This window comes from Lipophrys pholis (genome assembly GCF_963383615.2).
Source record: "Lipophrys pholis genome assembly, chromosome: 10".
Taxonomy (NCBI): domain Eukaryota; kingdom Metazoa; phylum Chordata; class Actinopteri; order Blenniiformes; family Blenniidae; genus Lipophrys; species Lipophrys pholis.
Window position 1 is genome coordinate 5,132,589 of NC_137640.1, and position 23,071 is coordinate 5,155,659.

General features: G+C 38.4%; 1 protein-coding gene across 1 annotated transcript in view; it reads right to left on the reverse strand.

Annotated features, from left to right (window-relative positions):
- Positions 1-22,619, reverse strand: part of LOC308116073 (BMP/retinoic acid-inducible neural-specific protein 3-like) — a gene marked incomplete at both ends in the record, with an annotated part of 46,461 nt that extends 23,842 nt beyond the window's left edge. Inside the window, 3 exons of the mRNA XM_080474049.1 lie at positions 222-412; positions 4,055-4,245; positions 22,399-22,619. Of these exons, the coding sequence (XP_080330175.1) occupies positions 222-412; positions 4,055-4,245; positions 22,399-22,619 (603 nt within the window). The remainder of the gene's footprint in view (positions 1-221; positions 413-4,054; positions 4,246-22,398) is intronic.
- Positions 22,620-23,071: the final 452 nt, after the last annotated feature.

The following is a 23,071-nucleotide window of genomic DNA, read 5'->3' on the forward strand; positions in this document are numbered from 1 at the left end:
TTCGGAGGAGTACGAAAGTTGGCAAGTGACGAAAAAAGAGACAGAGATGACTGCCGTTTTAGCTTCAAGCCATGTAAGAAATTCAGTTTATTGTTGGAGTGTAATGAGCTTTATGTGATTGATGACAGACCCAAAGATCAAAGTAGATTGAGTCTCTAATATTGCTACATTTGAAAGCGCTGCAAGAACCCAGCGTAGAAAAAAGAAATAAGTGTTATTACCTTGATGGCAGTGGAGGCAATCTGGATGTGGTGCAGCTTCCGCAGAGTGCTCTCCCTGTCGATGAAGTAGGAGGCAGCCAGCTGGTGCAGAGCTTCCAGAGTCACAGTGGAGGAGTTACCAGAGTAGTCGCTCACCTCTGTTTTCTTACTCAGTTTCCTTTTGTCCACAAATATTGTTAAGGCCTCTTCTCCTGCACAGAGAGAGAAGAAAATGCATTTGTTAAAAGTGTGGCAATTGAGTTTTATTATTGAGAGAGAGAACAAAATAAATGAAAAAAATATAAATGAAAAAATGTCCTCGACATGATTTGTTTTGGTGAGGGTCAAGTTGCATAAATCAAAATATAAAAGGTATGTTCAATAAATAACTTAGAGTGGATCAGCTGTTATCTATCTGACACAAATGTATTGATCCATAGGTTACATTTTCATTTTTTTAAATTGACCAAACTATTTTAAAAGACATAAAGGGATGGATATAATGTTTAAGTAAGTAAATAAATTTATCTGTACAGCGCTTTTCACAGACACAGTCACAAAGTGCTTCACAGTAAAAATAGATAAAAAAATTTTGGGGGGGAAATGTAAGATGAGATAAGATGATCGTTTGTTTGTCCCATAACAGGTACATTTGCATTGTTGCAGCAGCAAGTGAACACACGATAACAATAATTAAAAAACAACAACAACCAGATATTAATGTGCAAAAGCATTTTTTGTGGATTTAATTCAATCAAGTTTTTTGGGGGGTTATTGAAGTTAGTACAAAATGCATAGTATCTTCTAAATATCTATTGGGGTACATATATATTGTTTAAAGTAAGGCAGATGTCTGGCCCTCTCGAACTATGTTTATTTAGGTTTCTAAAGCACAATCGCACATTAAGCCTCTTGGAAGAATAACAAGAAGTCGATGATTAATGTGTTGATATCTTTTCTATTTCTTTCAGTCGCCATTGCTGAGCACTTATCTGTGAGGTGTTTGTACACTGCACTCCCCCACAAGCCAACTGTCAATCACCGAGCTGGTCAGACTTCCTCGGTGCTCACCGTCTTCCTAGTAGAACACAGCGCATGATGCCTTTTCACGTTTATTTTTATATAATTATCTGGCTTCCCAATGAATCCACAGTTAAACACCGGCAGCTTTTCAAACCACCTGTTCTCCTCCAGGAGGGACACACACATAAAGCGTCCAGGTGTTTACGAGCACGGCGGCAGTAAACGCGAGCGTCTCTGATGCATCAGGACACTTGACCGCAATGTGGATGAGCCGCATCACTCTCTATCTGCAGCTACTGATCAAAGCAATCAGCTCTTCATAAGTCCAGGGGTCACGGTACGGCTCACTCTCTCTTTGCCCGAGAGTTCCCAAGACACTGCACGTCATATTTCTCATCATAATGCAGTGGTAATGCTTTGGGGGCATTTTTCTGCCCACTGCCTTTCTTACTCGGCCGCTGAAGGGCACACTCTTAATATCACAATCTATTTATTAATTTCATTAAGTCCATATGTTTCCGAACACAGAGGCAATCTATTCAGAACTGCAGAGGCATATCTCTGGCACAGAGCCAAGGCAAACTCCTCATTCTCCTCTCTTCGTACCTCCAACTGCTGGCCAGGAGCCAGAGTGAGGGGCTGCATCAGCTCAGGCAGCTGCGACGGTTGTATTATAGAAAGCAGCCGCTCACAACAGCGACCTTTTCAAAGCCAGGAGTTCGGTCTGAAGTAATTGACAAGTGTTGCTCTGTAAAGGCAGATCTGCTTTTCAAGACTCGCCTGGGCCTCTTTGCCATTTTAAATTAGATTTTTTTTTTCCTTCCTCCTCCTCCTCCTCCTCCTCCTCCTCCTCCTCCTCCTCCTCCTTTTTTCTTGCATAAGAGGACCATTAGTGCATGTTCATTCATCAGAGTGTAAGAAACCCCAGAATGGGGTGACTTAGATTAGAAGTGGGAGTGGCAGTTGTACAGTACACAGGCTTTCACATTCATACATCTCTGAAGACCAATTTTTGTGCTGCCAGTAGCATATAATTTGGTTGTGGTGTGTTATTCAGTTAGTCGGACTGAATTGGTGTATTGTGCCATGTCCATCTGTTTTCCATATGGAACGGCTATGGGAACAAATTCTAAAAGCTTTTATCATCACAAATTGTATACTTTACTAAAGCCCATATAATCTAGGAAGGAAGTCATTCCTTAAAAGGCATATCCCCTCTTGTACTGTAATACATGCACCAACAAGTACTATTAGGCTGACATCGAAGGAAAAGACTGCACCTTCAGTTCCTATTTTCTACATGAATTATTAACGGAAAAGAATGCTGATGGGGTTGTGTATCATTTTGCTTCTGTATTTTTTTTAATAACATATGTTGTGTTAGGGATTTCTAATTTAGGATGAAATTACTGAAAGAAAGAAAGAGAAAGAGAAAATCGTGAGCTGCTCTCCAGGTGGTTGATAATCATGTTGAATGTGTGGCTCAGGATTCAGGTGAACTGGTCATGTTAGGTAGCGACTCGATTTACGTGATCTCACTTCAGATTTGAAAGGTTCTGTCTATTAAACACTTTTTTTTTTCTCATATTGGTGTTTCAAGTTGGCACTTTTCATAAGCATCATTGTTTCTGAACAAATGAGACACACTGGTTCAGTACAAACTGAAATTAGTCAGTCCATTCTGAAATATATTCTCTATTTTCACTGGCAATTTTTCTTTTTGGGAAAGTGCAGTGTGCTCCATATTTTTCTCAACTTTCACCTGCTCAGTCATTTGTATCTCTCTTTTTGTTTTGTACCATTGTATCATTATTATTTTTTATTTCTATTATTTCATCTAAAAATGTATTCTTTCACTGACCTTATATTTCTATATAAAGTCATATCTGTATGTCTGGGCTTTGGAGTTGCTGTATTTATCACCCGAGGGGTATCATGTGGGGCGACTAATACGCATGTGATTGGTCTGCATGTTTCCTCAGCCAATATAGTCCTGTGTTAGGAAACAGAAGAGCTGCACCAGTTGAAATAGCACCAACCCAGCAGGTTTTAAACAATATCCTTCTCCTTTTGCTGTAATCTGTATGGGGAAGTTGTATAACTTATGCTGTGTACTGTTTGTTGCAATGAACCCAAATTTGACTCCCCACACATGCCACAAACAAGACCGGCAAAAAGTTTGATAAAATGTTAAAAAAAAAATTGATATTGTTTATACAGAATTTAAGTGCACTTAAGATCACTTATAATTTTCTTTAAACTCTCCAACATGCACATACAAACATACCTAAATACCTACATACTTAAGTGTGGATTAAATCCGTCGATACAGCCATTTTCTCTACACGTGAGCCTGCACCACAGTGATTTGCAAAGCAACTTTGTCATTGCTTGTCCCGGTCAGGGGTTTTCTACACTGCTGTCAGGTAAACAAACTAATTTGATTAGACAAGGTTGTAACAGGTAGCATGGCAGTGAAGTATTCTTTGAGTCCAAAGGTCGAGTAGAGTTTTAACTTGTAGGACATGCGTGGCTCTGTGTGGAGGTTGTACTTTGATTTATATCCTTTGTGTTCTAATAGAAGAAATCCATGTATGATAGGTTAATTGGGTATCTCCATCATCTGAAAATGTGATTGAGTGTGTGGGTGGTTGTCTGACTTCTTATGGAAGCCTTGTGGTAACTTGGCAACCAGTCCATGGTGTAATCTGAATCACACACAGCATCAGCTGCAATGAATCCCACCACCTGTGACCCTATAGAATGATATTAAAAACAAATGCTTATCACAATAATAAAATACAAAATAAAGAGTTTGAGTTTCTCTTTACCTCCCAGTGTAGCTGACAACAGGAAGTGTGTTCCATACTTCCTGATGAGATTGTCAGTTATCATCTGGGTGGTGGGCCGCCGGCCCAAGAGTCGAATGTTCCTGATGAACTCGGGAGTCAGAGGTAATGGAGACTCCAGGAAATCTCGTCTTTCCACTGCCAGGTTGTTCACTTTCCATCTCCCAAACTCCCTAGAAAGGTTTTGGGAAAGGAAAGGAAAAAATCACGAGAGGTTAACATGCATTCTATGAGCAAAACTGATCAAAAAACATTTCAAGGATTACTGAGGTAGTGTATATTTCCTTCTACTGCTTTTCCAAGCAGGGTACACTAGGATTTTCTTGTTTAATTTATTTTCTACTGTATTCATATATACATCATATGGAAAATAAAATAAAATTTATTTTTATACTGTATCATCTGCTTTTGTTGTATACTTATTTGTAAATCAATAAATGATGAGTGATTGTTTGTCCACAAGGTTTTGCTTTGAGAAAAGTTCATACAAGCTAAATTGCAGGTTTTATTAATCTACCAAAAAACCCTTTATCCACTTTTTCAAATATCAAAAACTATTATTGTCAGTGTAGATTAAACATAACAACAACTAAGAAGAAAAAAAAAAAACAAGGGTTATTATATGACCAAAAACTGATGTCATCATTTCAATATTTATAGAAGCCCGACAAGGAGTTTATAATATGTGTATCCCTAAACATTGATTGATAGCCTACATGTACTGTATGTACTCATCTAAATTTTAGTTAGTAAAACAAGATGAAATGTCTCGAGATTGAGAGTAGAAAATTCATGAGAGAACCAGAGTGGCAAATTCAATTTGCTATGTCAGGCTGCTTTGGTAATGTTAGAAATCTGTCAAAGCCAACACAGCCTGATTCAAAATATAACACAACAAAAAGTGAAATAAAAAGAGCGAGGGGACATTTAAAATACACACTGAGCATGACAATACAGGTGAAATATGGATTGAAACCATGATTGCCACATGAGATGGAAATGTGCTCTCGCCACTCAGCTGGCTGATGTTTTCATTAATAGCTCCATTGTAACATAACACATCAAAATAAATAGAGCACTAGGTGGATTAAGAAAAAAAAAGCCCCAATGCTGAAATACAAAACGTAATGACAGAGAACACAAAGTAGCAGCACGAATCCCACAAAAAATGGTGAATGAGGCATTGATGAAGTTAGTTTCTTGGGTGTTGAATTCCCTTTGAAACATTTTCCTGACCTCAACTACTATAGCCTATATATTCTGCCTTTGATAGCTTTGAGTGATTGCATAATAACTGCCAATGTTCATACAGTATATGATGGAATCTAACAGTTCAACAAATGTAGGAAAAAATCGTACAGCTTTCAAGCTGCTTTTCCACTGTCATGTAAAAATATAACGCAGGGGTGGAATAAACACAGTTTCAAAAGTGTCATGCTTTGCAAAAGTGTAGCAAAACTCAAGGAGACAAAGGAAATGATTGATGTTCCATCAATAAAGGCCAAACCTGGCACCCTGCTTGCATTCCGGTCTAGTGTTTTTTTTGTTGAATATTTGCCGGAGGCGCAGCTCTTTCAACTGATATTTTGCTTGGTAGAGCTTTGACTGGAAACAAAGTTATCCTACTAGCATCAAGACGTTCAAGAGGTATTTCCATGAAAAACGTCCTTCGTACATATTATTTGAATGACAAGGAAAATTCGACAATTAAAATGAATGCTTTGTGTAAAGTTTGAATGTGTTCATCTCTCAACTGAAAGGCTTTTTTCTTTTTCTTTTTTTTCTATAGCTACATTTTACGGCACCAGTCTTGGCTGACATCAAGATGTACTCAGTGTGATAGTGCTCATGGCTGCTTTTGTGTGGATTTTGTTTGTTGTCTTGGTGCATGTGAGGCTTTTCTCCAGCTTTCTCCCTCAAGTCAAAGATATGTGTTATATTCAAACTCTAAATGCTTGATTATGTCTAACATACACATGTATACAAATAACTACTTTGAAATGGTGCAATAATAACTACCTTTTTATGGTCATGCATTTTTACAAAAAGGAAAGCTGTGCCACTTGGAAGTGAGAAGAAGACTTATACAAGTAGGCACTGATGTTGATATTGAGGGGTTGCAATTGGAGGCAGGCAACAACGGCCTGTGAGGCTTTTTAACATTTCTAGGTGTCACACAGCCACTCTCGGAAACATTTCAGAATTTATGTTATTCGCCATTAAACACTGCCCCCCACGTGTCCTGGTGGTACTGCAACATTTGGTCTTTTATCTTCCAGGAGATGTTTAGAAATAGGAACAGAATCTGTGCAAAATGACTATTTCCATATCGGTGTGGTTAATTAATGTCAAGCATAAAAGAGGCTTTAATTTCCTATTAGTGTGAGTGTTGGTATATCTGAATGCGTCTCTCTATATACAAGCTTTCATGTCCAGGGATGTGCCCTTTTGACTCACTCAGCACTGGCAATGATCTCTGCAACCTGCAAGTTAGACAAAGTGTCGATATAACTGAATCAGCACAATGACAATATGTTTAGCACTTGGAGGTGGCAGTGTAAAATAATTAAAAGATAAAAACATAAGAGACGGATGGATAGAATTTGCCCATATTGTTAAAAGTGTGTTGATTGAAATAGTCACAGTGATGTTTAAAACATTGTCCTATTTAGATTCTGATCAAATAAACTTAAAAGTCACCCAATATTCTCTTTTGTTTGGGTCATCAAGATAGCGTTAGATTAATTTAAACTGATAGTAGAAAGTGAATCATTCATAACATGAAAGAAAAAACAACAATAAGCAGAGATAAAACTCTGCGAAGACCACAACTGTTAACTAAAATGATATACTGTATGCACAGCCTTTCATTGTGTAAAATCCATTTAAGGCAGGACCTATCAAGCCAGCTTTCCATACAGGTTAATGCCAACAAAAAATGATAATACAGTGAAACAATTGACGGCAAGGAATCATTGAATGCAAGACAATAATAAAATGGAACAAATATCAACACCAATAGTAATTAACAGTGAAAATGAAAGCAAAAGTACAAATAAATAGGATAAAATATTAAAATGAAAAAGACAGCGTGGCACAGTGTAAAAGTCCGAATGGAAAACAACTCATAAGATATTAAGATGACTAAATAAGATAGTCAACGTGTGACATTGAATTACACTGACAGAATATTCCGCTCTGAACGTCTGAGATTGTTGTATTGCTTAATTAAATATAGGTTTATTACATTTACACACATTCTGTCTTTATTAATCATGTTGTGTTATTTAGGCAACAAAATGTGTCAACTTTCTGGATATGTGGGTGTAAATATATAATCGTGTATACCATCTTAAGTGAAAGGCATAACTAAGAAAGCATGTGTAAAGCTTAGTTTTGAATGTTTGATATGAAACCCATGCAGTACTCTGTAGCTACACACTTTCTCACAAACACATACAGTTTCCAGTGTTTGTAAAAATATAAACCCAGCATATTGGCAGCCGTGCCAGGTCATTTAGCTCAGTGCCTCCCAAAGAAAATTCGACTCATTTTGATGAAAGAGTTGCCACTTGGCCCCAAGCAGTCCAGGCTACAAGTTGCACTCTGGCCACTGCTAACCTGCTGTCAAAACAAATTGAAAATAGGGAACCAATGGCAAAACTCCATATGACTAAAGCAGCAGAAGATCAAAAAAATGTGAGGTCAAAACAGGTTGCTTTACTGAAAGAAAGAAAAAAAGATACTCTGAAATCTAAGTAGCGAGCTCAGGAGTTCTTAATATGTAACTCTATATTTAAAAGAATGTGGGTGGAGCCGGGGTACATTTTGGACTTCGAACAAGTCTCCAGGCCATCACAGGGCAAATACACTCACACGCACGCACCTACAGGGAACTTAGAAGCGCTATTGAACCTCACATCCATGTCGTTGGATTGTTGGAAGATGCCAGTGTTCACATGGGAAACCTCGTCACACTCAGGGAGAACACACAAAGTACACACACAGTACACACAAAGGGCACAACACCCACAATTGGAAAGCTGTCAGGAAACAGTTTCTGAGGGGGACCATGAAGATCTGGCTTGTCTTTTTTATGACTGTTGCTGTTGTAAGAACAGCCTCATCTGTTCGCGTCCCTGCCCTGGGACCAGAGGTTCACAGATACTGAGGTCCACCACTAATTATTCCAAGTAGCGACCGAAATGAAGACCAAACTTTTATTTTAAATTAAAACATTTAAAACAAGTGATTTCTATATATGTTGTGAATATGTGTGTGTGTGTGAATCTACTCATAAAACCACCCAGTTCCAATGTATTGTTTTAACTATTTTTAACTACATGCACATCGGAAAAAATACCTCACTGGTAGCTCCGGCCCTGCCTGGGACACCGGTCCTGCCTGATGTATGCCTTTCTGTAAACATTTCATGTTTTGGTTGGTAGATAATTTTTTGGGGGCACTTTCATTCATTCTCCCACCTGATTTGATTGACTGTTTTATAAACTTTCATTCCTGTAGGGGGAGTGCTTTTACAGCCCCGGTGTAAAATGTTCTATTCTGTCCAATTCCATGATTTTCATGGATTTGTTTTGCCCGTTTGTTTGCCCCACCTTTCTCTCGCTCATTGAGTTTCATGTCTTGTCTTGTTGTTGCGATTATTTTGCTGGTCTGGTTTGAGTGTTTTGTATCATTTCCTATCAGTATTAATGTATTTCACTCTCCTAGTCATGTTAATGTACTGTTTTTTGTTCTTTTTTTAATGTTAATGTTTTTGTGAGTTCAGTTAAAACATTTACATTTACGTTTGTGGTCATGTTTATCTTTATTAATGTCTTGCCTAAATTGTTTCTGCTTAATCAGCTTCATATTTCTGTGGTGTGTCACCATGCACAATTTCTCTTTCGATATTTTCCATTAATCTGACACCGTCCATCATATGTCTTATCCTTATTACCCTTAAGTTTTGTCAGTTGTGCCTCATTGTCTCCCCACTTCCTGGATGTGGGAAGTTTTACATTTTGTCAAGTATTATTATTTTTTTTTATGATTCTTTTCAATGCATTTTCACAAAGCATCACTTATTATGAATAATTTTTGCTTGTTTTCATCACAAAACTGAGAAAAATACTGAAATAACAGCGATCAGTTTTTGGCCTCATTTTACATGAGTATATGTATCAATCATTTATTAACTATTGTTTAGGCAAAGGCTTTCATTTGTTTTAATGTTGTGTGTATTTTTTTCATAATCAAGAGTCATGTTAATAGCTAAAGATAATACATCCCATTATTATCAATATTACTACTTTAGACTACAATATCTCTTTCAACTCTGCATGGCAATGGATTTTTCTAAATATGACAGTTATGAAGTCACAGTCAGATATTGCAGCTGTAATTATAACAGATCGACTGTGATTGCTTTGAAACTTCTCTGGTCGGGAATGAGAGTGTGCAGCACCAATTTTGGCTCTGCCCCCAATGTACTCCTGCTTGGGTGAGAAAAAAAATAAAATAAGGGGGGTGGTAGTTTCTCAAAGAACCTATTTTTTAATGCTGTGTGAACTTCAAAAGCACAAAAGAGAAATACTGACATTCATATGATATAACGTGAGACATGAAACAACAAATAATTAGTAAATGCATATGCACTGCACTGTTGAACCAGTCAAATGTTTGCGTTTCTCTGTTTGGTGTAAAAGGAAAAAATAAAACCCCTGAGTTCTGTAATCAGAATGGGTTGAACAACCTTGGCTGCAGATGATGGATGAAGGGAGCGTGGCCTTTTGAAAAGGGTATATATCACATTAAAGCAGGAGTAATGAGGAAAGCTTGAACACACAGATGTTTAAATGATACAAAGCATAAACTGCCTGGCACGCAGACCGCTGAAAGCAGAAGTTAGAACAAGCTGATGCCAAAGATTTGCAAAGTGCATCATTTTCTGTTACGTAATCATGAAGCGGGAGACTGATTCGCACAATATTAGGCAGAAACTGTGGGCACGGTTGGAAGTAAACATAACAATGTTAAATGGATACGTGGTACCTGCTGACCTTTTTGCTGACTCTGTAGTACTCACACAAAGCCTTTTGACTAATCTTTGCCTCAGATATATCTAGTATAGCCATTAATCTTCACCTCATTTCACGCCATACAAATAAATGACCTCTTCAAATGGGACACTATGTCTCTTGAGTTCCACTTTGCAGCGAGAAAGCAGTAGTTCAAAGCTACTGCACATTCTGCGGGAGGGGAAAGGCGGTGGGGGAGGGGTTTGGGGGGGGGGGGGGGGGGGGGGGCATACACAGAAAGAGAGGGGAAGAGGGAGGGAGCGGGCGAGCTTTGGAGGACAGGTTCCGAAAAAGTATTCGCAAATCCCTGCTGTCGTTCGTTTCTTCAGTTATCGTTGACGGTGATAAGCTAGCCCTGTCTTATCTTAAACTCCCGATAGGCCAAATGGTTCATCCTGCAGGGAACGGATGAAATGAAATGGGTTTCACCACAGAGTTGAATTTAGAAGGTTGCACTCCTTCCCACAACCAGCTAAGTCATTATTATTATCAATTTCATTGCTCCTTTTCACAGGGCTACATCAGTTGCATCACGGTTGCAAACTTTCAGCTACTAGTAGGAGTGAGATTTGGTGGCGGAGTGAAGAGAAAAGGAAAATTCTTAACTATTGAGATGCCAATACACAATCAAATAAAGAAATAATTACAGCGACACTGTTTGTGCTACATCTATTAGTACATTTTAAAACTAATCTGGGAGTGAATATTAGTGGCACCTTTATTTAAACTTAAGATGGTATCCCATATAAGTGATTAAGTGTTCATGATTTTGCCATTTCAACCATGAGGGTAAAGCGCTAATACTAAACATTTTAAATTAAAGAATGTTTGGGTTTTTTTTGTAGCAAGAAAAATCTTTTACCAAGTTATAGTTGGAAGTGTGCTATAAACATCATAAAACATGTACTTTCATTGCCACAAAGCTACCAGACGTAATAAAACTTTAGCGATTACATCGATTGTATTCCCAGAAAACATATATATGGACAGCAGTATGCACATAAAAACAGTTATGAAAACATAGCACAAAACAAACATTATTGTTGGTTGTTCTGATTCCCAAAATATCATTTATTTGCAGTATCTGACATGAGCCTGTTTGGTGTACATTGTAACTTTCATTGTATTTCATTTCATGCAATTCTTTCTTTTTCAGTTATTGCTGATTGTCATAGAAGTACCATTTAGTATAAATACAGTTGTAGGAATTAATTGAAAAAGACAACAGGGACAGGTAAAACACTGAAATTTTGCACTATAAAGAACGACAGTAAGGGTAAATGTGAGGTGTGTAATATTTTTGAGTACCTTGCTAGTATTAAAAAATATACAACAGGTAGATTAAAAGTACCATTTTTATTTCTATTTTTTTTAAACCACATTAAAGTTTACACGTCTGGCGAACTTTAAGTCACTTAAATTTGTATCAGAGTGGAATTATTACTGTCAACATTTTATGTAGAGGATGTAAATAGATCTTCAGCCACTGTGGTTCTGATCATTTGTACACCCACGTTTATTTGCTGGCATGTGGCCCTAATAATGAAACCGTTTGATAACATTTAATCAGCGCGGTGAAATCTTCCACAGTTAGACATTATTTAAAATGAAATCCTATCTCATAAAAATTAATCACATTCATTATCCTAATGCAATATGTTCAGAACGAGGCCAAATGCATGTCAACACTCCTACCTTCACCCTGGTGAATATGGCAGCTTTCCCTTGGCAATCTTTACAGTGAACAGGTGGCCAAGGCGGAAGGCCCACATTGTGTTTGCTTTGGAAGCTACGATGATGCTCTCCACTGAATCCACACACACACACACACACACACACACACACACACACACACACACACACACACACACACACACGCTCATTCATTTCCTTCTGAGGACTTGTTAAAAAATCTTTCAAATTCAATCAGTGGGAAAAGTAGGAAATTGAGCAGAGGCATAATGTGGTGTGAATCCATTACTCCGTCACTGCTGAGGTAGCTCAAACGCTGCTAGTTCGCGCACCAATTCTGGTAATTCATCTTCTCCTGTCATTGAGCATTTATTAGGATTTAGCAGCGATCTGAACTGCACGCGAGGAAGACCAAACCAGAAAATAATATTGTCACTTTCAATCACCTCTGCAGCTGTGTTCTGAACCCAGCGATGTGCCTTTCAACCACAACCAAACTGTCAAGATGGATCATTTCAAACAATCACAAGATCAAGCAAGATTTACAAGTCTTCGCAAAATGATCAGTGACACTTTGGTGTTGGCTGATTTGATTTTAAGAACCATACTGATAGTAACCAACAGAGAAAGTAATTCAGCTAATTTCTCAGATTTCAGATGTGAAAGGTGCCATATCCTTGTTTATGTTTCAGACATTTAGCAGCTTGCGTGATTATTAACACATATGTAAATGCACACTGCTTTCATGAAAACTGGTATTTCATAGAAAATCAATAATACACATATGATCAGTTCTGCAGCAATGTTTTGTGACCCATGTATAATGTGCAATCATTATAAGACATACCCCAAAGCAAACCTGGGAGTCCATTTATTTCCTAAAATGAATAAATAATTGGCTTAAAGTACCCTTTAAAGTACAGTCTTTCATGGTAGCAGTTAAGAAAAATCCATGCACGTTGGTTAGCAGAAAGCCAAAATGAGTGTTTTTCATTATTGTATAAACAAAACAGACAATAATGCATCAAATCATTGTACAACAGCAATAAGCTCCAGAGTCCATTGCAGTGAATGTCACACAAATCACTTAAATATGAAAATATTTAATTACTCATTTTTGTCAGGCAGTGAAAGACAGTTTGAAGCTCATTTATGCTCCACGTAAGCACACAAACATATATGTGCACTTCGCTGAAACGAAGGCCCCTCATACATAATATGACCAGAAATAGTTCCTCTGAATTAACATAATGGAAAAACATCAACAAGAAAAATTGAGTTGTTTTTCAGAGAGAATATGAAGTGATGGCAGATGAGGCAGCGCTACTATTGAAATTATTTATTATTCATTTACTACTATAAGACGTTTGCCCATTATTGGAAGAGGAGGGTAAAATGCTGTTCATATCCTCTCAAAATGCCACTCCAATATGAACAATTCACAAAATCTTCATGAAAACTGGATGCGAATTAAGCATTTAAGATTTCGCTCACACTAAAATTGTTCAGGTCATAGTAGGTCATATACTGTAATTAGCTGTTTCAATGTTTCAACACAGTTTTAGGTAAATCCATCTTTTAGCCAGAGTGCAAGACTAATGAATTATCTTCATCACAAGGGGGATATAATCTATTCCATCCCCTTAGTGATTAATGCTACTTCACGAGCAAACTGGACATGTGTATTTTAAATAAAGCAAGGCTACTGCCTAATATACTCATTGTTTGTGTGTTCGTCTACCAGTAGAGGAAATGGATCTCCCCATAAGAAGAGCAGCATATCTACAGAAGGTTGAACACAAGTAGTTGCCGAAATGACATCGCATAAAAATCTAGTTGCATAATCTCAGTATTTTGCATGATCTGTGAGACACCCAATATTCCATGTTTTTGAAGACAAATGCATTAAAGGGATGGTGTGTTATTGCACTCATCTATCAGACACAATCCTTAGAACCCATTTAAGTTCAAGTGAAAACGCAACGTTTTTGCATTCTCACTTCAGAAAAGTTTCCGTTTACATGGGAACGTTTTGAAAACAATGTCCATTTTCACGGAAATAGCAGAAATGCTGAAAATAATCTAGTTACAGTAGCATGCCAGGCCATGAGTTGCTACTGTTTGTTGTTTTTGTAATGCAACCACACACACGTGCTCATAGGGTAGAAAAGGCTATAAGCTTTAACAACAATGAATACATGACCATTCATATGGACAGATGACCAAGTTGCACTCATACATTTAATAGCTTCAAATTTTAGACTTCTAGATCCACGGAATCATAACCAGCCAATGTGCAGTGGTATAGATGTGCTTCTTTAGTGGAACATTACTACTGAATCATATGTCAAACGTTCATCTTCAAATGATACAGAGCGTTGGATAGAACTGATTAATTATCAATTGTGACAAAGTGTGTAACAATCAGTCTAATTTCAGAGTAAACGCATAAATAGCGCGGTGACAGCCGTGCGTAAAGCTGCAGTGTGCATGCTCTGCACCGCCACTGCTGCAGACAGATGAGCTCCGTGTCACCCACTGCTTCCAACTCTGGAGTGACTGAGGACAAAACATAAAGTCCACTGAGCCTTTTCACAAGTCCTTGTTCAAATATTTAATTCACACATTTAATAAACATATAAAACTGTACTTTATCGGTCCGCTGTGTCTCCACCAAATATGTCTCCGTTCCTCCCTGACACTCTGACACACGGTGGCCGTCACAACCATGGCGGCTGTTTTGATGTCCAGTGTGCTCAGGTGCTGCCTGGCCTCCATGATGTCAGTCTCCTCTGGCCTCCGCCTTCAGAGCAGACTCTTCTTCTCCACCTCTGCAGTCACACATCTCTTTGTGGCTCTCACACTATTTACAGCAGTGATGACACGCTGCTGATCGCTTGTTTTTTTTCTTTTAATAGTGATTCCACAACGTGACCACCAAATATTATCTTCTCCTGACCTCCACCTCCTCCATGACTGTTTCACTCTTAGTAAAATTCCTTTTCTTCGTCTTTTCTGTCAGGATTTAGCGTCAAATGCCGGCGATCAACGGGCTGATTGAGATGCAAAAACCGTGACTGTGAAAACACAGACTGTAAGCTATAAAATGAAAGTGCGTGCAGATGTGCGTACACAAGGTTTTGCTGATCCGAGTTTCTTTTGGCACACGCCATTTTCAGCTTTTGGGCGCACGCACATTTTCAGAAGGAATCCTACGCAATGTTTTATAAATGAGGCCCTGGTCCTTTGTGCCATTATATAGTATACACAGATATTATGTGTGCAATTCTGCATTGTGGATCTGAATATTGACTGACTCTAGACACATCTAACATACTATTTCACACATACAATCAGGGATTATGACTTGTGCATGAATATGTGAACATTGTGGGGCAAAAAAGGACACTTTAAAAAGCTTTGAGCTTATGATGCAGGGGTCCAACACACCAACACCCAGGGCAACCTTATCATTTTGTTTGCAATAAAAAAATACAAAAATTTGAATAATACTAACGAGAGAGAGAAAGAGAGAAAGAAAGAGAGAAAGAAAGAAAGAAAGAAAGAAAGAAAGAAAGAAAGAAAGAAAGAAAGAAACTGCCACACAGAATTGCATATATTTAAATTTTTATGACTCTCGGGGACACAGTGAAAAAGTTGTTTGGATACTGATATAGTTGTTTATGTGTGACGCCAATGTTGTGATTCTAAAATAAATTGCTGATGTGTTAGAGCTACATGGGTTTGAAATTGTAATGTCTTTAGAAACACCCTGTAACTGCAATGACTGTGACATGAAAGGTTTTGCACAGTGGTTCATCCTGTTCAATAGATTTGATTTGATTTGAAATATGCATGTTTTACAAAATATAAACTATGATTCTTTTAAGAAAATGTGGTTTCTTCACGGGTCACACCTTGCCTGTGGATAATGAGACATACAAGTCTCATTTGGCATTGTGTGAGAGAATCTGGTTGAAACAACCATGAAAAGCAATAGAGAAAAAAAGAGACTTCATCATTCACAGCAAAATCGCCTTTTTCTACGGTGTTAGTTTTATTTGCTGAAATTAAGTAGGCAGCATTAAAATTGCACACCATTGAGGGGTAACGTGAAAAACGCAGATCAATTAATGGAGTTAAACCGACTCACGTCATTCCTCTTATGACATCCAGATCCGTGAGATCAGATATTTTAAATAATTGTTACAGTTGTTTAAAGCTGAAAATCTACAATTCCCCCCCCCCCCCCCTCTCTCTCTCTCTCTCTCTCTCTCTCTCTCTCTCTCTCATTTATTTACAACAAGGGGAAACCAAGTTTGCTGAAACCTCTGAGGGAATTTCAGGAGACAAGATAAGACACAGAACATCAGTGCGAATGAAGCAGTGGGATGCTGAGAAGCAGCGCTGGGGGAGTCTGCTCTAAAACACTCACCTCAACCCTCTTCAGAGCACCTGCAGACTCCCCTGTGGTTTGGAAAATCTGCTGCTGTTCATCACACTTGAAATGCCGCCCCTATCAAACAGTAAAAGCTGCTTGCTTTTGATCAGGTTCAATTCAAAGTGTTTGGGAGGGGGTGCTGTACGTGCTCAGGTTGACATAATACATTAATCACAGATAATTATAGAAGCCCAATTGTTTTAATTCCTTATTAGCAAAGCCTTGCTCACTGACACACACATTTATACATTCCTCCTTGGCAAAGCCTCAAGGGCTCCTTTAGCTGTAGTTTTGATTTAGTGTGCTTTATTTGAGATTAAAAACAGAACTTTTTATCGCTTTGTTCATCAAAACTTCAGCAGCAAGTTCAAAACATCAACGAATCATCCGCATCTATTTATATCGTATTTATAGCTTACTTATTATATAGCTTCTATCACCACACTAATATTCTGTCCTTTTTTCTCTGTTTATTTTCCTATTGTTTCTATGTATCCCTTATTATTTGTAAATTTGGGGTAAATCTGTATATGTCTTCAAGTTTGTTTGTTTTTTTGTGTGTGTATGCAACTAACCTTTTAATAAGCCATTGACTGTGTTTGGATACTTCCACTTTCAAAGATAGACTGGGAATAAAATGTCGGGGCCCTTCTTGTGGACATGTTATTCTTAACATTGTCTTTTAAGAAAGTAACAGCAAAGTCCCAAGAGAATATGGACTGGGAGTCATGACACTCTGGAGGAAACATAGTAGTTATTGTCCATCAACTCGTGCATGTGCAGAAAAAGTATTTACTCTGGCTGTAGTGTGCCTGGGCAGTAGCAGAGTTTCAGAAAAGTTGCATTTTCTCTGTTTACATGGAGACTCCGAGCGCCATTGTTGTGTAAACCAACCTCCACAATGCAAAAACAAAAGTTTTCAGTTTTCACTTGAACATGTTGTGAAAACAGGGCTTAAGTTTGAACCCCAGGTTGGGAGAAACTGTACCAGTTTGTTAGCTACATAATTTGAAATAATAGTAGTTTGTAAAAAAAGATATGATAGAGTTGCTCCACTGAACTGCAACTCACAGCATAGCAAGGCCAATTCCTACTTTCAGCATCCGCGTGTCGACAGGTTACACGTTGATTGGTCCTTGTGGCATAAATATCGTCATCCACCCCTGCGCGTGAAGGCCAATGCATGCCCCTCTGCGATCAACTGTGTGCAGGTCAAGAACAACAATGGACCCGGAGGAGACCCGCCGGTATCTCCATCTGTAAAATTCTAATTTAAAAGAACATAAAGAAAGCCAGATGGCTCATATGTCCTCATAAAATATCAAAAACTTTAAGAAAGGAGGAGAACGCCGGCCACCAGAAGTGGAAATATTTTCAGGCTTGTTATGTTACGTTATGGACCACGTACCAACGTGAACCCTGAAATGCAGTATAAATGAAACAGAGTGTCAAAGTGTTCTAAAGACGCACAATGCAGAAGGTATGGAAGAGCTGTAAGTGTACCTAATAAAGGGGTCAATGAGTTCACACTTATCAAGCCACATGCTGCAAACTGAGGACGTAGTACAGTAAAGCCAAATGCTTACAAACATGCTAACACGTACAGTAGCAGGATCTTTTGAAATAAAAACAATAAGCAGATTTTTACAGCCGTGCACAAGTTTCTAGATTTTTTTTGGGGGGGGGGTGCAAATCCAATTTTAACAACAATGCCTCAGCCCCCCTTGATCCCTAGTGCCCCACCAAAGGGCCACACATCTGAAGTTGGAAACCATTGATGTAAAGTACACATAAAACCATGCTTGTGTAGGCTGATACAATTCGTACACAACAGCTCGTCTTCAAAGATGTGCTCACAGCTCAGTGTGCCGTACCTCAGGTGGTGAGGCGTGGCAAGTAGATATTACTTTGCCTTTTACGAGACAGAAAGGTCAGGTATTACTGCCACAGCGCATCACTGCCTGTTCTTGTACGACAGCAAAGAGGATGATCTGAAAATGTAAGGACCTTTGTTGCACACCAGGGCCACGGCAATGAAGTTTGGTCCGCCTTTGGAGAATATTACAGTGGGTCCACTTTCTCTAATAACACAATCCTGCAGATCTTTTTTTTTTTACACACACCTCCAGGTGTTAGCTGCCAAAATGATGACCGCATTTCATTCGACCAAAAGCAGCGGTGAATAGCATTTATTTGCCAAAAACAGAAAGGGGGGGAAAAAAAAAAGAAAAAAAGAAACACACAGCTGTATCCCTTCTGTCTGCTTCGGCATTTGAAAATCGAATGGGATCGCATCCAAGTAAATTCAATTTAAGAAGATTTACAGGCTATTTACTTTTTAGGTTAGTTTTTCCTTTTAATATCATCACTATTAATCAATGCCGCATTGTGGTAATCTAGAGGGCCTCAAACACAACCTTGCAGCTGACAGAAGCCTCTCAGGGGATTCTGTGATAATGCAGAGTAATAAGTACTAAGAGCTCACTAATCACTTGGCCACATGATAAGACTATTAATCTCGCCGCCCATGCAGCTCAGCTCCAATGGACCACTGCCTTTTGCCAGAGAAGGAAATATTAAAAAGCTCTAACACGGCTACCGATCACAGAGGCCATAAAGCATCCTTGCACCGATCCATAGATGTCAAGAACCCTGTCTGTCCATTTCCAGAAGTGTGGACTGCGTTTCCCTGAACCCGGACGGATATGATTCATGACACAATCTGAACTAATTTGGTCACATGCCGATACCTCAGACTGTGTTTCTGCCGTGACAAATCGTCTTATTTCTTTCCATTTTCTTTTTTTTTTTTCAATGCTAATCAACATATCTCATCCACACACATGATCAGGTGACTCCCCAAGGGTTTGGAAAGTGATATACAGCCGGCTGATAGCAACACGCGCAAAGGCAATACATCACGATTCTGTCTCGGCATGTCGGGTGTCTTGTGAAAGCTGGCCGTGAGGGACCTTTTCTGCATGACAACACAAGCCAAATAATACTGTCTGCTTAATAAATAGCAATGAATGGGACTTTTTTTTTTTTTTTAATAAAGCATATTGTCCACTGTGCACTCTAATATCAGATGCATCGTCATTTTACAATGACAAAGGAAGCTCGGAAAAAAAAAAGGCATTGAAATACTGATAAAAGCCTTCTTGAAATGCAGCTGTGACCACTACTGTTACACAAGTGTTCAAATAGCCTTGATTTTAGAATGAAATGTCCTCAGAATAACCTTCTCCTCAACTTTAATCTGTTCTGTAACCTGTGCACCACAGGAGATATAACAAAACGCAGGGACAATAATTCTTTGAGAGAATAAATTTTCAAACCTTTTTTATGGGTAAACTGCCTCATTTGGTCCCTTTCTTCTTGTTTCTTCTGACATTATTATATTGTGTTTATGCAATTATGCATTATATCCTGTACTTCAGTAGATTGTTTGAGTATTAGTTTATATGACTTTTTACTAGAACGTCCTTTGTGTATTTTCTATTCCTTGAATTTTTAAAACTGGCTCCTTGATCATTTTGACCTCTACAGAAGACTTTACCTAATAGAATTTAACAAAAGAAAAGTGTCAAAGCAAAGAAACTATCAAGTCCAGTGAGTGTATGGTTTGTAAAAAAAATTAAACAAACAAAAGAAAAACAACAGCCAAAGAGCATCATGAATGGAAGACTGAATTAAACTGGGATTAGAAATCTCGAGGGTGTCTTTGTTATTACGAACAGATGCTAAGGAGATTATTTGAGGTGGGAGTTGATAAAAAAAGGGTAAACCAGAGACGGAAGTATGACAAAAAGACAATTGATAAGGGACCGATTAGATAGATTTTATATAGGTCAAAAAAATACACCCAAGCCACCAACAAAACAAAAAATCTCAAAACATAGACACTGATTCCAGTTTAGTGATGATCAACGACACATTTTACCAAAAATCAGAACACGACACAACCAAGCTCATCACCAAAATCTCACTCCTAATTACTTCCCTTGGCTTTCATGCCCCCTCGTCTGATTAATTCAGAATAGATTTTTGGAAAGGAGTAGGAAATGCCACAAGGAAAAAGGGCAGTTTCCGTAACAGGAGACAATAGAAGGCTTTGAAAATATTGGAAAGTCTGTATTTATTGAGATTGCTCGGAGTTACTGTTTCACATCATAGTGTTTTCAATATAGCTCTTAAAATGCCTCATTGCATTTATGATATGAAGCTTAACGTATAACAATCAATTTGAACAATTCTAAAACTATTTAAAAACACTTTTGTGCTTTTCTTATTACTTCAGATTTGCTCAAAACTAAGTTTGATTATGATCTATGTGGGATTTTTGCATCACCAACCCCCATTGTTACAAAAAGAAAAACAAATCAATAATTTAAAAAGTACTTGAGAACAATTTCAAGCTGGCATGTTCTGACTTTTTTTTTTTTTTTTTTTTTTTTACTTTTCTTAACTCACACCCCGTTTACACAACATTTCAAGTGAAAATGCATCGTTTTTGTGTTTTCGTTTCAGAAATGTTTTGTGTTTACACGGCAATGTCTTGAAAACAATGTACGTTTCTGCCATTTACACATAAATGGCTGAAAACAATGTAGTTACCATGCTTGGCCATGAGTTGGCGCTGTGGGTTGTCTTTATGAAACCACACACATGCGCGGAGCAGTCGGAGCATTTTCAAAAAGTTCCACTTTCAGAACTGTTTTCAGTGGCTCCAAGCACCACTGTCGTGTAAACGGACCACTAAGGCACACATGAGAGTTTTTCGTTTTCACTTAAAACGGTTGTTTAATTGGAGCCTTAAATATGAGTGGTGAATCCGTATTGACTTCATGTATACAGTCCCAATGCTCTTCAAACTTCACTTATTCATTCACACAGCAATGGTGACAACGGCCAAGTGCTCGACCTTCATGAGGAGCAATCCGGGTTTCAGTGTCTTGCCCAAGGCCACTTTGACATATGGACAGAGTCACATCGATGATAGAACTGCCAACAATTGGACTGGCGAGATGACACACTCAACCAACTGAGTACATTTGCCATCTCTGATTATAAGTGGATCTAACCACAAGATAGATTTTGCTTATGTTTGATTTTTTTTAAGTCACAACACAACATTTTTGTTTTACACTTTCGAGAATAAGGCAATACTAGTTCTTCGGCTCTTTGCTTTGCCTTCCAGGCTGTCCACCTGATTGATGCTTTCAAAGTAAATTTAAAAAAAAGAAAAAGAAAATGAAAAGGTTAAACAATTCTGACACCATATTTGATTGTGTGGACTGTGCAAATCAAACTTCTGACATGATGTTATGTCCATTTATAAAGTTACACACAATATGTCTTGTAAGACAATATTATTGTGGTTTATGTTGGATACGACATTAAATTAAGGAGAGCAGTGTTTTGGTTGGACGGGACAACACGCTGACTTTACTCTTTGGGATAAAAATGTCAAATTAGGTTGGTTTTGATTCCTTCAATACCTTTGATGGCCTTCTACCAGGGCTGCATATGGGTGGGTTGTTTCCTTTTGCTTAATTGTTCATATCATAATTTGTGGATCAAATAATAAAAATGGAAACATTTTGAAGACAAAAACAGCTATTAATTCTTATTTTCATGCTGAAAAGTGTCTTTGACATTGGCTTCATCCATCAAACAACTTCATCAACCATCACTTCCGCCCATCATTTCAAATGCCATATTCATTAAAAAGAGTGCTTTATAAAGGTTTCATTCATTAAAAAAAACATTTAAAAAGTGAACATTTTGGTTTAATACTCTAGTAGTAAATAAATATATTGATAGAAATGGCTTCTTAAGTGGCTTTTAAGAAGGCGTACACGTCGGTGTGGCTTTATTTTTTTTAACTCAATGTTATGACAGAGTTAAACTAATCTAACTGTGTAAACACATTAACATATTGATATTACCTTGTCTTTATTTATACATGGAGCTGAGCTTTCAAAGGTTGACTGTGGAGACTACTTAAAGTGACTGCCGGGGGATTTTCCATGAACATAATAGCAATGGAGCAGTGATTTGGCAGCAGTAATTAGCATAAATTGCCACTTCATCCCGCAGTCACGACTCACCTGTATATCTTGTATCGGGTGGAGAAGCCTTGCCGGTTCTTCTCCACAAAGTCGATGTACTCTGGGGAGTGGTGAAAGGGCCCCTTATCGGACAAGAGCCAGTCCAGTGGTCCGCCGGGTTTGTCATTGGGGAGGCTCGCTGTCGCTGCTGTTGCCGCCACAGCGATCCGTAAACACACCCAGCAATGAAGGCTGAGGCTGACGACGCCCCATAGAGCCATCAGTGATGGAGGGAGGGGGGAAAGGGATGAGGGTGGTGGTGGGGTGGAGGGTGGGAAGGGGGGGGGGGGGGGGGTGTTCAGCAGCCAAAGACACTTGTCATTAGCTGGCTCCTCCACTGGGATGACCGGGGGACCTGCATCACCTCAACGACCCCCAAACACCTACAAAGGTAAACAAACACACAGTTAATGATGGAAACAGATAGCAGCAGTCCAGCGGGAAACATGAAAATAAGGAGGTGAGAAAAAAAAAAATGTTTGAAGTGGCTTTTTGTGATAGGAAGATGCAGTATGGACGTTTTAGAATATACAAAACACTGAGAACTTCACCTACTCATTGTGATTTCATTTCCTAAACATAACAAAAAAGAGGAAAAAGAAATCATCCTGTGATTAATACAAAAGCTCAATTGCAGAAAAGATAAATAATAATACCATCGTTACATGCAAGT